General features: G+C 39.3%; 1 protein-coding gene across 3 annotated transcripts; it reads right to left on the bottom strand.

The window, feature by feature from the left end:
* Nucleotides 1-4,795: 4,795 nt before the first annotated feature.
* On the bottom strand, nt 4,796-15,454 carry mbd1b (methyl-CpG binding domain protein 1b). Of its 3 annotated transcripts, none has more exons than XM_069677456.1 (17): nt 15,336-15,454; nt 14,164-14,710; nt 13,496-13,636; nt 12,802-12,943; nt 12,420-12,715; nt 12,171-12,253; nt 12,004-12,047; nt 11,617-11,757; nt 11,429-11,515; nt 11,202-11,222; nt 11,010-11,102; nt 9,504-9,665; nt 9,242-9,418; nt 9,024-9,104; nt 8,854-8,934; nt 7,303-7,401; nt 4,796-7,208 (listed from the first exon to the last, which is right to left on the bottom strand). In XM_069677456.1, exons 2-17 carry the CDS (start codon nt 14,541-14,543, stop codon nt 6,735-6,737), a joined length of 2,502 nt encoding a protein of 833 aa, XP_069533557.1. In that variant the 5' UTR covers nt 14,544-14,710; nt 15,336-15,454; the 3' UTR covers nt 4,796-6,734. The 3 variants fall into 3 exon arrangements, with proteins under 3 accessions (XP_069533557.1, XP_069533559.1, XP_069533558.1); XM_069677458.1 differs by having other exon boundaries at nt 11,617-11,739; XM_069677457.1 differs by having other exon boundaries at nt 12,004-12,044.
* Nucleotides 15,455-16,349: the final 895 nt, after the last annotated feature.

Here is a 16,349-nt window from a genome sequence, read left to right as displayed (position 1 = left end):
AATATTCAAGTCCGACGGGCTAAACACTGAAGCTCGTAAGGTAGGTCTGATCCTACTGTGTCCACACACAAGGAACGGCACTGCTCTGTCTTCAGCTTTGGAGTCATACATTTTAAATGACAACATTCATTGCAAAGCTAAATTTCAACAGGCAACAGTTCTATAAGCAGCTTTCTCGTCTCTTGATAAACATGATGCCTCGAAGCTCTTTAAGAGATCCGCTCTCTCTGCTGTCAGCTTTTATCTGACCCAAGAGTCCCGGGAACAGTCTACTGTTGTCAACAGCATTTATATAACAGATATATTCATGACTTACAGTGCAACATGGCTTAATGTGTCACAGCAGATTCAACAACCACAACATGTGTGTTGGTCTCTTTCAACAGGCAATATAGAGCAGCTGAGATGTAGCCTAAAAGAGCAGCTGAAATATCACCTCCTGCTTTCTACGGACAGGTGAGGCTGGCAGCTTTCATGTTGACTGTTGGTGTTGACACAGCTGCTGCTGTTGTAAACGCACACATGGTCAGCACAGCAGGGTTACAACTATACAACTCCAGCCAGAGTCATGCAAAGGTCTGGAGAGAGTTTCTTGAGTAAAACTGGGCTTATACTGTTGCAGACTGTAGCTTTGAAATATCCATATCAAATGTTTCTCTCACAAGGGTTTCAATGGCATGCCATGGCAATGCTTCAGTTGTGTTTCCTTGAAGAATCCGACCTTTTGAACCTCACTTTGTTTATTTGTAAGAGAACAGTAACATGACCTCTATCTGCCACTCTCCATTAAACTCCATGGATGTAACAGTCCCACTTGTGAGTAGTAATGAAGAGCAATAGAAATGTCAGCATCAAAACATTTTTAACTTCAAGCACAAAGTAAGATGCTATTCACATTTCTGCATGAAAGGGAGATCAGTCATTATCAGAAATACAACTGATTCAATGCAGAGGATTTACTAAACTTCCTCTACCTGACCAACCCAAACCATAGAACTATGGAGGGCTTAAGGAAGGTCAGTTGACCCTACCCCCCTACCTCCCGCACAAATATGATCTCCTCTTGTGCTGTCCATATCCATGAAATACTGATTTATAACACGCTTATCCGCACACAGCAGGGCAGCTTAGCTCGGACTGACCAATGGTGTGTCTCGACATTTCTCCTCCCTGGCCTTGACGCTCACCTTTGCACGTTTGACACAACTACCCCTGGTGAAACAAAGCAATCTTGATGATTGCTATCCACCTGGATTTTGCTAAGCTGAGGTGGGGGGAGTAATAAAGAAAGGAATGTGGCTCCAACGTCTGAGGGGATTATTCCTATACCTTTCCCCTTTGCTCTGTAACACCTGAAGGGAATTCTGTACAGTATGAATTTAAAACTCATTTCATGTTCCACTGTTGTAATCCACGTTGTTTGGATGTGGGGGGACTTCTGAATGTGCCTTAAGATGTGCAGCCACAGCCATACATTTACATCCATTACCACAGCCTGATCTCAATCTTTTGTGCTTTTTTAGAGAAGAAATGTAGGTGAATTCTCTGTCTTCTCCTTGGCACTACTGCCGTGGTGTATTTTCAGCACTTGATAAGGTCTGGGATTTGATTCCCTGAGCACCCACATCTAGAACCCACACATACTTGACAATGCTAAAAGCATGTTTTCATGTTAAATCCATGCAGATGTTCAGGCAAGAAAGCTTCTGGATCCAGACCAATGGGCGAGTGTGTGACTCTTCTAGCACCCCATCTGCATCTTTGTCAGTGAACTGCTACTAAACCAGATGCTCAAACCATAACAGTCTTTAGGGGGTCATAAAGGGAGCAGTGTCACCTTCATGAAACAAAAGGGCAACAGAATACAATTGTGTTTGCACCAATCTAGGTCAAGATCAAATTCTTAGGTGTTTGATTGAATTTTAACACTCAATGTAGCATGAAAACCACAGGGAGGGCTATAGAGAAAAGTCGAGTGCCATGCTAACAATTTGCATATCACAGCGAATAGAGAGGGGCAAAAACAAACACCAACATGTGGCAAAAAACCCTAAACATGATGAAACAGATAATGAATCTGCTAACTTCCCCCTCAAAGACCCTGCAAATACAATAGCCTCAAAATAGGAACGATCAGCACTTTCAAAAATGCTGGGCAGCAAAGTGGAAAATCCTCTTCTAAAAACAGAGGTGTTTCCCAGAATAACCAAAAGGTGGGTTAGTAGTGAATCACCCTGAAGGCACCGACTGACCCACACAACACAATTTGTCTGAGTTTTGTCAGATCCAGACAGCCTTCCTTGCTCAGGAATCTGTTAATAATAGGGCTTATAACTGCTGCATGAGAACAAGCAGTATTTATGTATGAGAGCAGTCAAATCAATAAGGCCCCGCAGACAGCAGCAGCACCGTGCTTCTGACTATTTTGCTCCATAACAATGCAGTAACAGGGGGAAGTTGTGTATTCCCAAGAAGCATGACACATTTTTTTCATTTAAAGCTGTCTGTTTGCATTCACACAGATGCAGTTTCAGTCCTGGCCTTTCCTGTCTTTGATGACTGTGCCATCCAAACAATATGTTGCGTTTAACAGGCGCTGGGACTGGCTACAACACAAGCGCCGATTAAAGAGACATGTTGGATTTCATTTCATACAGTGTTTGTTTTTCATTTACAGGCGTGTTTTCTAGCCCAGCATGGAGAGCATTAAGCATGTGTTCCCACATCAAGCCAGGCTTCCGAGGCTGCCAAAGCAGCCATCCTACAACTGCATAGTGGTTGCAGACGGCAGCACCGGCTATAATGAAACACACTGGACTAATTAATGAAAGCAAAGCTAACATATCGCAGGTGTGTCAGTGACTGACACGATGACAAACCTGACTATTACGTTAAGATACATACACGTCCAATTAATTATTTTAAAAGCAAATAACGTCCTGTTGTCCTATTTAAAAGCCAATATATTTAAAGGGGAATTCAGGTTGTGTTGAAAGCTATCTATTAAAACGTCCAGTCAGGATGAGAAGGACATCTTGGAGCAGAATCCCCTCTTACCAGAGAGCATGACCGATGCCTTCGGAGGTCTCCATGGTCCTCTGTAGCAAAACCAAGCCGAGAAAAATCATTCCGGCGCGGGGCTACTGGACAAAATCCTCCACAGAAGAAAGCTTTAATTAATTAAACATGCGGTTGTTCGTAATACACGACAAAAAACCTCGTTCATGGTGGCTCCGTATCCCAATTGTAATTCACCAACAGCGTCGCGACCTCCGCTGTGTCGAAGCCCTGCGCATCTCAGCAGACCTGCTTTCAGAGAGAAGAAAGCTTTCCCTTTTGCACCGGATGAAAACCCTCAATTTTACACAGCCAACTGACTCAACACTGTCACAGCAACGATGCCCCTCCCAGATGTTACATGCCTTCAATGTGCGCCAGATAATCCCCGTGATACAAATAATGTTATCCAGTTGTTGCAAAGGCACGCGCACAATGACGCTGAATAGTAAAAAAATAAATAAATAAAAAATACGTTGGCTTGAACTGATGTGTGTTGTGCTTCTCCCTCCACTTATCAAAGTATTCTGTGTAGACAATTTCAAAGGCAGTTAGCCTATATTTTCTGTTCATTCTGTCTGATGAGCTAAAATCTCGACACATGGATAATTATAAAAAGCCAGTATAACAACTCGTAAATTGTCAAAATTAGTCAGTTGGCTGTTACTATGCGTTGTCCTTATACAGCAAAAAAAGTATTAAATAATCATATGTAGCCTATTAACCTTATTGGGTAAAGAAAAGGGTTTTAAGAATATTTTAAAAGTAATATTTTAAACAAACTCACAACTTGTATCCATGAATGCTTGCATACACAACTTGTTCAAACAGTGTTCAATTCACATCACAGAAAATACATAAGATTTATGAAAACATGTTAACAAGTTTCAGTGCTGTTCAGAACGGGACTAGTTTCTTTGGCGGAATGCTAACCATTGTTTACGCCTACGTCACAAGCTCCTGTAAATCAGCTACACTAGTCTCAAAGAGATCCTTCACTTCATCATCAAGACGTCGCTGGACCACAGATCGAATTCTCTTGAGCAATATAATATAAAGGCCTGGCTTCATTTAAAGGCATTAGCTAATGTTCCCTCTGAAACAATGCTTAATAATAAAACCAATAAGTCAATCAACAAGTTAACCACTGACAGACACTGACACATGAGCTGGCTGAGTAAAATGGAGTTCATCACCTCATACTCCCCAACACACTGGGAATAAATATGTAGGTATGAATATGAAGTAGTTTAACTTTATTTTTGCATTTAACTTTATTCTTGCAATTATATTTAATTCTGGCATTCATATCTAAATCACCATAGATCCACTTTTCAGCATTTTATCTTTATCTCTTATTTTATGGTAAATATTATCTATTATTTTATTGGATATAGAATGCACATATTTGACATTTTTTTCTTACTTCTATTTTATGCCACATATTTCTCTATGCTTCTCTGTGTGAGAGCAACTGTAATGCCCGAATCCCCCGCCCCGGGGATTAATAAAGTAATTCTGATACTGAACGTAGAACATTGGGCTTTTGCTGTTATTTAGTCAGTTCACACCCAGGGTGTGTTTTAAATGAAGTAAATCTATCAGATGTATTTGTATAATATTATACAATTATTATTATAAAAGTCAGCAAGAAACATTTATTTGCACACTTCCTTCTGAAAGACAAAGACAGGAAATGTGGAAAACTTTATTTTCACTTCTTTAAATATATTTTTATTCAAAGTCTAAATAACTAAGAATATTATTAAGCATAATTAACTGATCCAAAACATTTCATTATCAGCACAATTACTTGAGGAAACCAAGATAGCAAAAATAAGTCTGATATACTGTATGTTAAGAATGCATGAACTTTCCAATTGTTAGTCATTCAGTGAGGAGGACAGGTGATAAATTGAACAATTATACAATTGAAACAAAATTGAAAGGTTCTAAATACAATGTTAAACACCAATCATCAAATTAGTCAAGAACAGAAAGGGAATGATGTGGTTTCTCGAGGTTTAACATAAGTCTCACTTAACGATAAATGGAAATTTTCATCATTTGGAAGATGTGTTTTGGCTACAGCACCTTTTTCATTAGAGCATATAATGTTGTTGTGTACTAACTACAGGCATACTTCGATCTCCATGTTGAATTTCACCATATCTTAAATGTAGAATCTGAAAATTAAAACCAGTTTATGTCTGCTTCGGCTTAAAAGCACCTGCCTTATGATCTTAGTGAGTCGAGGAGAATGATTTTCAAAGCATTCTTTGTTACAAATGTCCATTACCTTTATAAAACTATGGGCCAGTGTGGAATAAATTAAGCTTTAGAACACGTTAATTTGGCCAAGACTAAATAATGATATAACGGTCAATCAAACCAATCAATGTAGTGGTATTTATTCTATTTGGTTATTTGGGGAATTAAAGTCCTGCACTGAAGATTAGAATGAACAGATTTCTGGACTTTCAGGAAAATAACATTGCTATTTTTAAGCCCATCTAACCACCAAAACTGTCATTCTAGTTTCAGTGTGACACGTCTTCTGGCCATCGCGACCTCAGATGTCTTGAGGTTTCGTTATTAGTGGTGTTCTCTTTGCCCCTTCTGTCAGAGCTGCAACTGTTCAAGCAACAGTTGTTGTCTGAAAATTGTCTCCCAACAAAGCAAAGGAGCCATGTGGGTAATCAATACCGACCTTTAGACTCCATCAGCATTCTGGTATCCTCCTTCGGTGTTATCAAGTAATTTGGGTATAGATATGCTTGACTTGCTATAATTAACACATTGTGGGACCTTAAAAACCAATGGTGTAACCATTTAATCATTCACATGATTAAATTCACTGTAATCGGTCTTAAGAAACCAGTCTCTATTCTCAATTCCTTTTACTCCACATACTGGTATAATAACTTAGAGGATATAACATGAAGTTTGGTCCAGTGTGCCACAGAATGCCATGACAATTCAAATGCCATGAAATAGTTGTTAAATAAGCTGTGGCAGTATAACAAAAAAACAGTTAAGAATACACTGAAACTGCAGTTGCACCTGATTTACTGATCATAAAATATAATTTACTATAAAATAGAAGAGGTGGAAAGAGAAAACAACGTTCTTTCTGTCCTGAAAACTGCTGGTTTACTCCATTAAATATGGTACACATTAGCATGATAAAACTGTGGGCATGGTATGAAATGTTGCTGCTGAAAAGATAAGAGCAATTGATTTTATTTATTCAAGTTAATTTTGGGCTGAGAGAAAAAATCTGGGGTAAAATGACCACAGAAAAGTGTTATAACCCTGAGGATTGAGGGTTATAGATTCCTCAAGTAATAGTGTGAATTAACCAAAAGCACAATTAGCACACATTGGGCCGATGGATTTCAGCTCTACCCATCACACTGCCCATAATCCAACATAACAGTCATTAAGAAAAGACCCACACCAACATAACAGAGGACATTTGAAAAGAAATATAATGTCACAGCACCTGGAATGCCTTTGGTGATTCTTCAAATAGTCATATCATACTATTACAATCCAGAGGTAAATCTGTGAAACGTCATATGTATTATCACCAAAAGAAGGAAATGGCACAAAGTTGCACCAGAGAGCCCGTGGTCTACACTGTGGTCACAGATTTTCTTCTGTCTCTTGTGACGTTAAAGTCCTTGCAGCGCTCTGCAGTTAGCACAGATGCTAACGTTCTTCCTTACTAAGAAATCACATGTTGATGCCCGCTCCAGTATGATGGGGTCCTTATTAGACAATGAGTCAGGGATGGGCAGTCCGTGGCACACAACGTACTGCTCCAGCCTCAAAAGCAGATTGACCACTTCAGTCACGGAAGATAACTGTGCTGGGTGGTTGTCATAGAGCGGGTGGGTGGGGAGCAGCGGCTGCTTTTGGACGGTGACCTGATAGCAGAAGCCTGGGTCAATCAGCACGATGGTGTCGGCCATGCTCGACTGTTTAGAGCACTGGATGAGCTGCAGCTGCGGGCCTTCCACCATAATGGCATACCATAGGATGGGCAGTACAGAGGTGCGCAGAGAGTGGAGTAGCTTCATCAGCTGGTTTTCTACGTCCGCACCGCTCCCTGCTGTGTTATCAGCCAAACTGAAGATCTGTGTGATCTGAAGAAAGCAACAGGGTGAAAATAAATACACAAACAAGTTTCCATTATCTTTGGCTATTTAGACAACTAATATGTCTTAACAGTAAACTCACCATGGGCAACTCCTCTTCTTCATCATCATCGTCTTCAAAATGCTTTTGACCATCACTGCCCTCGGGGAGTTTCTCTGTGTCCCATCTGCTTAGCTGGAACTGGATTGATAAGGGTGAAGTCACAAACTATTACTTACAACAACTGACAGGAAAAAAAAAAACTTAACTAACTAAACTAAAATCTAAGAATGGCACAAATGTCTCAAATGAACTTGCTTGAGTGTGTAATTGTTACAAAGGGATATATGATGCGTATTAAAAAATGTACCATATCATCAATATCTACCCAGTAACTACATTTTACAATGACTATAGACTGGATATAATCAGGTGTGGGTTTTTAAGCCTATTTTGGAGAGGTGTTCAAAAGGCTGCAGTGTGTAGTGATGCCATGTTTTATTGCATTATACAAAAGGGGTTTATCAATTAAAGGGTTGGAAAATATTGATGTCACGTCTCAGTTAAGAACAACTCTCAATACAACAGCACCAGAAACTACAGCATTCAAAACAACTGAGGTTAGATCAACACCTCAAAAAGTGCTGATGTGGTTAATTTCAGCAAGGTCATAGGTTGCTTACCTGCCCCACCTATAGGACAACCCTTCTACAACAGCATACCACTATTGTTTTGTGCAAACAGACTGGAAAATACTGCAGAATGCACCCTTCAAGTTGATTTGGACATAAAATTAAAGTAATAAAAGACACAATTAAAAGTGGAGACCCCGTAAGTTTCCAAAAATACAATGTATAAACAGAAGTTTTATGCACAAAACATTTACACCTCAGGGTAGTCCAGGGTATTATTGTTCGGTTTAGATTTGTCATGTAGCTCCATGAAAAATCTTAACAGGCTGATACAGAAATAGGGTTTGTTTTTCCCTTATAATGGATTTTAAGGAAAAGGGGATTGTTCATGGGTCAAATAAGAATTTCTGCCTCCTAGTTTAAACAGACAAGGCTCAAAAAAGACAGACTGGAAACTCCAGCTTTAATGAAGAACATGCCGTATAAGATATTTTCATCTGATCAAGAGGTAAAAAAAGTGACCATGTGAACAAAATGAAGGACAGCCAAGAAGAGAGGGCTGAAAATGGAGAGAGAGCAAACAGCTTGGCAGCGATACGAATCCTTTATAAGGAGATCTCATTAACTTTTAGGCGTGGCCACCAGCCAAGTGGTTAAGGCACCATACCATATAATTGCAACATCCTCAGTTTGTCTTTGTTGCATGTAATACCCTTCTCTCTGTCTTTGTGTTTCATCTCTGTATTAACAATGTCAATCTGTGTTTAAAAAAGGCAAAAATGCTCCAAAATTGTTGGTCACAAGGACATAAGAGGGCAAAGGAGAGGGGGAGAAGGAGCCCTCTAGTCTCTAACATGAGATTATTAATCCCTGAGTGGAAAATTTAGAGGTACAGATCACATTACCATGGACTTGTGAAAAAAAAAAAAAAGATGCTTTTCACCAGAAAAAGATTTTTTACCATGACAGACAAAAATGTGCATTATAACTTCAACGAAAAGAAAAGAAATAAATTACTTACAAGTCCAGAGTTGTTGCTGCTGATGTGAGCGACTCTGTCAGACAGTCCATTCCGCTGTCCAAAATCTGCATGATTTAATTGCTAAGAGAACAAAATTAAGTTGACGTTTTGGTATATATCTTATAAGCATAAGGTGTCATATTCATGTCAATGACAATCTTTTTTCAAACCTGCAAAGATGAATTGTTGTTTCTCACATTCAGGTCGTAGGAGGGTTTGCTACCACTGGCAGGCTCAGAGCTCCAACTCATCTACAGCAGTGAAACAGAATCAAAGTAAGAGGGAAAATGGGTGAGTTTTGTTGAGGTTTTATGTGCAGTAAAACACAACTGTCTTCTAAACCGCTGTAAGCAAAATGATTTGGCCATCAAAGGCACTAGGAACTCACTGATTGAAAGTTACTGTCATCATCGTCATCAGATAAGTCAAAGCCAAGTTGTGGTCCTTTGTTTTTCTTGAAACTTGACTTTCGACTGTACGTGTAGTGAGGTCTGGGTCTGCCCGGCAATATTGCTCCATCAGCCACAAGTTCACCCTGACCCATCTGGAAGGGCAGCAAGTGTCTCTGCAGTGAAACATTGAAAACAAACACTATTACACCTTAAATGCAAGAAAGTACAAATTAATAACAAATTGGTGTTGTGACTCACCATTGCCTGCCTCTGACACTGACGGAGTCGACATTTCTGCCTCTTCTTGTTGCTGCCTCCAAACTTGGGTTTATCTACGCAGAAATCACACGTGCCGCAGTCTTTCCTGCAGAGACAGGCTTTACATTCTCCACAAGATCGCCGCTTCCGCTTCTTATGCCACTAAAGACAAGAATTACATGAGAACTCCGCACAAATATTATTATTATTATTTAATAACATAATTTTTTATTAACTATGAGAGAAAAGGGAGACTCATTTTGCTGACTTACTTAGAGCACAATTAAACTCAAACGCATCAAGAATGAAAATTCTAATCCTTGTAAATCAAAGATATAATACAGCATATAAAGTATATAATATAGAGGAAAGGAAGAACAAGTGTTAAATTAATTTAAAGCAACTAAAGAGAAACTTTTCTTTTGTGTTGACTTTGGCAGCCCCTGTAGACAAAGTGGTACATCTAATCTCTCCTGATCTTGTCCTATACATGCCTGCATACTATCCTACATTTCCCCCTTGCTTTTTTTTCTCTGTCAAACATACTGCATGCTACAAACCACTTTGCCAGTGCCAGCACTGTCATTAAAAATCACCATCTAAAGATTCTTCTAGGTGATGGCTTTTTTACGTCACATAGAGGGAATGATGATAAATTGAGTTTCTTCCATTAACAGTTAATAACACTTCACAATACGTAGGAACAATCACTTTTTAAATCTCCTTTGACAAGTACCACACAAGTGGAGAAATTGAGAAACATGAACAGCGTAATTGTAATACATATATAATAATAATATATAAATTGTAATGTATATATTTAAAACCTGGTATTTGTTGTAAAAACTAAGAGCCACTCAGCTCTTTGATCAGGCAACAGCCAGGTGTTTCCCATCATGCCCTAGGTTTGAGGTCAGTCAAGAGCAGCTGCAATGTTAGGCTCTAAATACTGCAGTCGACTGAATCTTGTGATGTTAGATTTGAGGTGACTTGATCATAAATTTCACTATCATGTACACATGAACAACAATAACAAGTATGATTGTGCAGCGACCACAGGATAGCACTTCTGCGCAGGCCTTGCTCATCTCAAGAGCCTCAAGTCTGAAGATGGAAACGCAGCAAATTATACTTTTATGATCTGAGGTTTGACTTGTGCTCTAATAATCACAGTTGGGGATCCAAATGCATGTTAAGTTGCATTTTCCTTCGCCTCTTTACCGGAGATCATGTTAAATTGTAAGGTACATTTGAATGGAACTGCCGTATTGGTTGTACCACTTCCTAAAACTTATCATGCATCTTTTAAACCAAAGACATGGTCTATGGACGTAGTTTGAGAGTTTTTTAAAGAATGTTTGCTCTGCGTCTTTATGAAGGAGAAATAAGCCAACTTTCATGAGCAACTATCCAGGCGTAAAAGGAGCAAATTATGAGTACAAATAGGTTTTGCTTGATACTCCATCACAACTGGACTCTGTCTTTAAAAAAAGAAAAAAAACTCACATCATCATCATCATCAGTTGACATGTCATCATCATCATCGACGTCCACGTTGACTGAGAAGTTCTCTGTGTCGCTGCTTTTGAGACTCAAGTGCTGTGAGATTAAAACATTCAGTGAGAAAAGTTATGGCAATAAATAATGAGTACTATGAAGATATAAGATAGAATTTGAACTTCTATTACAGAAAGTTACCTGTGAGTCTGTAACTTCACTCTGTAAAATAAAATATTTGTTTTGAGAACATATGTATGGATTTAGTGAGTCATTGTGTGTAAAAGCAGAGAAATTACGATTATTGTTACATTGTAATAGGCATTTTAGACCTTGAGTACATGTATCGAGATCTATAAATCCACAGACAGCTTGTGAGGACAACACAATGAGATCTTTGACCCTTCAGCCAGATATGTAAACGTTACCTGGAAACTCATGCTGTCATCAAATGTATCAGGAACATCATTATAAGACCTCTGTGGTAGGAAGCTTCCACTTCCACTTCCAGGGCTCTGAAGGAACATAGAGGAAATCAAGGTATGAATGTAAAACTAATATAACAAAACAAAATACATGAAAATATACAACAACTGCTGTGAATTTGACAGCTTACCTTGCGAATCGGACATATACATTTGCGTTTTCGGCATAAGCGTTTTCGTGTCTCTGGGCTCTGTAGTCCATGCTTGCAGTTGGCACACTGCCCACAATTGGCTGTGTTGTGGCATCCCACACACTGTCCACAAGGAATCCACTTCAGGTTAGGAGAAAAACAAAAGCAGGCTTGTTTATTTACTAATAGTCATGCATTATTATTTTTTACATATTTTAACATACTCAATGGAATAAAAAAATTCACATAATTAGGGAAGTACATACCCATGGTTTAAATACTGCCTAAATGAAAAGTTCCCAAAAGGAACATTTGATAAGCTTGTTAAAGTGGTTAAGTTAAAAGTAGCTGTTCATACACACAGATTGTTGTCAGATAATACTTTACCTTTCTGAAACGAATCATCGGATGCTCTTTTGACTTTGACGCTGCTTGAATTTAAAAGACAAACATTGTAGGATAAGTCAAACTGTAAGAAAGTCGTCAATTTGTTCCACATTTTACTCTGTTTTTGACTCAGAATGATGACACTGCACACTCATAAACTGACATACCCCAACAGGTGGGACAGCATGGCCTCTTCCTTTGTTTGTCGTACCACGTGCCTGTGAAGGAAATACCACATCTGGCGCAGACCCTGCAGGGAGAGGATGTAAACGCTCAGTCCTTCTGTATTTAGCAACAAACCACCACAAACAAACCCTTTTGATTAAATGACAATACTCGAGAGCCTTGTTGCTAACAACAGCAGATTTAATAATAAGGTTTTATGATCGGAATACAAACTAAAGTAATGGACTCACAGTGTGCTTTCCTCTGTCCCAACTTCTCCATTAATGGATGGGAGCCGGAGCGGTTTGGATAATGCTGAGGGGGGAGGGAGTTTAATTTTTTCTTCAGCTGGTGGATGCTCCATGTAAGAGACTTGGTTTGAAGTTGCCGTCCTACTCTGCGAGGAGACACTTGTCTGGTTGTGTGTGGTTTGGAGGTTTTTAGGCCCCAGATTAGGGGTGAGCCTGTGGTGGGAATCTGGAGTATCAGCCCCCTCCCCTCTGTCCATCCAGCTGGACTCCGAGGAGGAACGTTCCCTGACCTTTCTCTAATGTATATGAAAGATATGAAACTACCCTTTAGGCACACACATCGTAGATGTTTAAAGTTTTAATTAATTAAAAAGGCCACTACCTTCACTCTTTGTCGGACTCTTACGGGGGGTACTTCACCATCATAGAACTTTCCCGTCCTGTATTCAAAGGTAGACAGGTCAAGCTGACCCTCCATCACTGAAGTCAGTTCTACTCGGCTTCTGACTCGATCTCCCTGAGGACTGTGAAGAAAAAACAATAACTATCAAAAACCTACAACATCCTCTTGTCATCAAGTCACAGGATTCCTGATGGCAGTGGAAAATAACACCATTTAATAAACGAATAATGGCTGAAACCAACAATGACTTGTATTACTTATTTATCTGCAGATTTTTTCTTTTGATTAATGGTTTAGTCCATGATATAATACAGCAAAACGGAAACAGTAAATAAAAGAGAACATTACAATTAATCAGAGCCCAATGTGACGATGTAAAATTAATTGCGTCTGAAAATTTCAAACTCGGATGATGATAATTCTCAGCTTTTAAAAGGCTTAAACCAAATAATACTTCAAGTTTCAGCTCCAAAATAGATATGTATTATCATTGTACACCACTATTAGCAAATATGAACAGTTATTATGATAGTTTGTCATACTGCCAGGCCCTTGAACACAAATTTGCAATTGCCATTGTTTACTATTTGATAAAATATGTTCTGCCACCTGAATTAAAAAAAAAAACTGTGCAGTGGGATTTTCTAAACTTCTTTTACTAGACTTTACTAACCTTAAATAATATACATCCTTCTGTCCAATGCTGCTACCTGAGCGCCGAACCACTTCTTTGCGTTTCCAGCCCTCTCCGAGTATTGGCCATTCAACCCATCCTTCATCAGGATGTGATCGCTTACGACGGGGAACATGCAGCCTGAATGAAAAAAAGAAGTGAACAATTGATGTTAGAAATCTTTACACCAGGTGAAAAAACTGAATGCACATGAAACCATCTAATAAAAGATCAACAAGCCAATCTGTGCTGCATTGTATATTTATTTTCTTATCAATTAACTGAGACAGAGTCAGCTTGAGGTTGAGGTCATTCCTTCAAATGCACTTCGAACAAATTACATGGCATTCAAGAGTGCTGGAATTTAAGATGAAATTCCTCTGTGTCTAAATAAAGGGGAATCTTTAGAATCATATGATTACACTCTACGTCCTTCCTACCAAGCAGCTAGACTGTATCCCCTCTACTGAAATACACTTTGTTTAATTCAGATAGTCAGTCAGTGATGCAGCTCTTGAGCTTGCCCATGAAAATCCAAATCTAATCTAATTTTAGACTACAGTAAGACAAAGTCAACTACAACTAACATGTTGACTGATGAAAATATCTAATGTGACATCATATTGCATTTGGAGTTAAAAAAAAAAAAAAAACATCATTCAACCTACTGATACATTTTTTTGAGGGCCCTCTCGCCGCCAGCCATGCCCTCACTTCTTTCACTTTCTCCTGCCAGGCTCTCTTCCTCTGGATCATTCCTGCCATCACTATTGGCATCATCATCCTCCTCAAGCGGCTCAAACCAGTCAACAGGAGGCTCGCCACCAGCGGCCTTAGCCTCCTCCTTTGCCTCTCCTGAGATTTCTGCTACTGGATCTGAGGTAGGCTCTTCCTTTGTAACAGGTTCCTCTGTGGAAGCCAAGGGCTCCTGGGCTGGTGCTGCATCAGAGGTGTTTTCTTCTTCACTCTTTTTCTCTTTGCTTTGTCCCACATCTTCCTCCACAGGCTCTCTGTCAGGGACAGGGTTCTCAAGCGGTTCCTCATTCATTGATGCACCGTTTTAGGCTACAGACTGTCCAAAGTGTTTTCCTGAAAACCAATACACTATCCTCTCAGTCGATCTGGCATCTCATTTAGAGTTTTGCATTTTCACTTTGTGCATGGATGTAGCCACTTAACCTTGGCCTATGAAGTTTCAGTTTCTCATGACAGGGCCTGGAAAAAAAAGAGAATGTTGTTTGTCAACAGACATCACAAACGTTGTGTGTCCTGTGCAGCTCGATACTGGTGTTACTGTAATGTTTGCTCAAGCAGCTGTTAAAACGGTCCTTAATGGCAGAGCCTTGACAAGCCGACATTTAAGTATGGTATTCACATAATTTCCAATTAATTACAACGCAAACTAACTGAAGAGACGGTATGTCCTTATGATGAAAACGCTAATTGGCTGGCTTTCATATAGTCATGTCTGCCGCTTATCCATAGTTAATTGGCTAGATCTGGGAAGTAGCAAATGTTAGGCAGCAAACACAACGTTAGCAACACTAGCTAACCTTAGCTGCTGATGTTGCCGATTCCCTGATATTGGTGCCGATAAGTTGTTCATATAGTATTTAGTGCAGCGACATACCAGCAGTGCAAAGTCAATACCAATTAAGTTAGGTTATCAGGAAACTAAACAGTGAAACTGAAAACGGGAGTAACGTTAGCCACTATTAGCTGTATCAGTATGAATGTTAGCCACATTTAGCTACAGCGCTCCTCCTCCACAGTTCAGAGCTGTGTATCACAATCGGTTTTCAAATGTTAGCGGTTAGATTGGCCAACAAAACACACACACCTTTACGTTAATACTCCCCAGATGCTTGGCACTCCAGTCACAACAGGCACCTCTTCGCTGTACGAGGAAGAGCTACGCAGCTAGTTAGCTAACATGCATCTAGCTAGCACTGACGGACACGGTTGTAGAACCAAGGAAGGCTTGACACCAAAGATGCAAATCCGTCTGGCTCGTGGTTGTAAGCTCTGACCCCGCCTACAGAGAGGACAACAAACACTACAGACCGCAATATACAACACAGACTTCTCAATAACAAAAAATTGGGAAATGTATGGGAACTGCATGCCAATTATCCCCCAGACATATACATTGCAACAATATATTTACTTCAGCTATACTTATAATGCTACACATCAGCGGGAACAAAACCTAAGTCCTTGTGGCTATGGTTTGGTAATTTCAACCATCAGAAAGACACAATTAAATTCTATTTTTTTTAATGTCAGTTAAACAGTAGCCAGATATTTCCCATTTCGTGTAAATGTTTAGTCAGAGGCAAAAAATAAAATGAAGAAACAAAAGCACTTGTGCAATCAACATAGAGCTTGGAAGTTAAGACGAAAGGGAGTGATTTATCTCAACCCATCTTCATCATCTTCGATACTACGCTTCATTCTTGTTAGCTGTGCTGCCTTCATGGGCTATTAGAAAGAAATTAGAGCGCATTATAACGCTGGGAGCGTTGACTTACGATAGATAATTCTGGGTTTGTATTTACAGTGGAGACGGAACATCTCATCGGGTCTAATTACAGAAAAACAGATCCTTAGCTCTGTGACTCAAGTGTAATAATGATAACAGTCACAGACAGGGTGCTTGTTTTCAGACCAAGGAGTCATGCACAAGATACTGATAAATCTTACATTCCTAATAGTTCATGGAGTACAAAATTAATTGATCATTTTTAATTCAAGCTGTCCCACATATTGTAACAACCACCTATGAGTAAAGACTCATGACATATATCTAATTATCAAAAAAATAACACTTAAATTATCACAAAATTTCTATAAA

This window comes from Semicossyphus pulcher, unplaced genomic scaffold (assembly GCF_022749685.1).
Source record: "Semicossyphus pulcher isolate SPU_LCO1_2020_fin unplaced genomic scaffold, fSemPul1.0.p SCAF_3, whole genome shotgun sequence".
Taxonomy (NCBI): Eukaryota; Metazoa; Chordata; class Actinopteri; order Labriformes; family Labridae; genus Semicossyphus; species Semicossyphus pulcher.
Note: the sequence above shows the minus strand (reverse complement) of the source record. Positions and strands in the feature narration are given on the sequence as shown.

Excerpts from the sequence above, each read along its gene's own strand:
- mbd1b (XM_069677456.1), bottom strand. The coding sequence starts at position 14,543 with ATGAATGAGGAACCGCTTGAGAACCCTGTCCCTGACAGAGAGCCTGTG. Across the intron at positions 13,637-14,163 it reads GCCCTCAAAAAAATGTATCA|GCTGCATGTTCCCCGTCGTA; the intron begins GTAGGTTGAATG and ends TTTTTCATTCAG. Across the intron at positions 7,402-8,853 it reads GCAGCAACAACTCTGGACTT|TTCCAGCTAAGCAGATGGGA; the intron begins GTAAGTAATTTA and ends TTATCAATCCAG.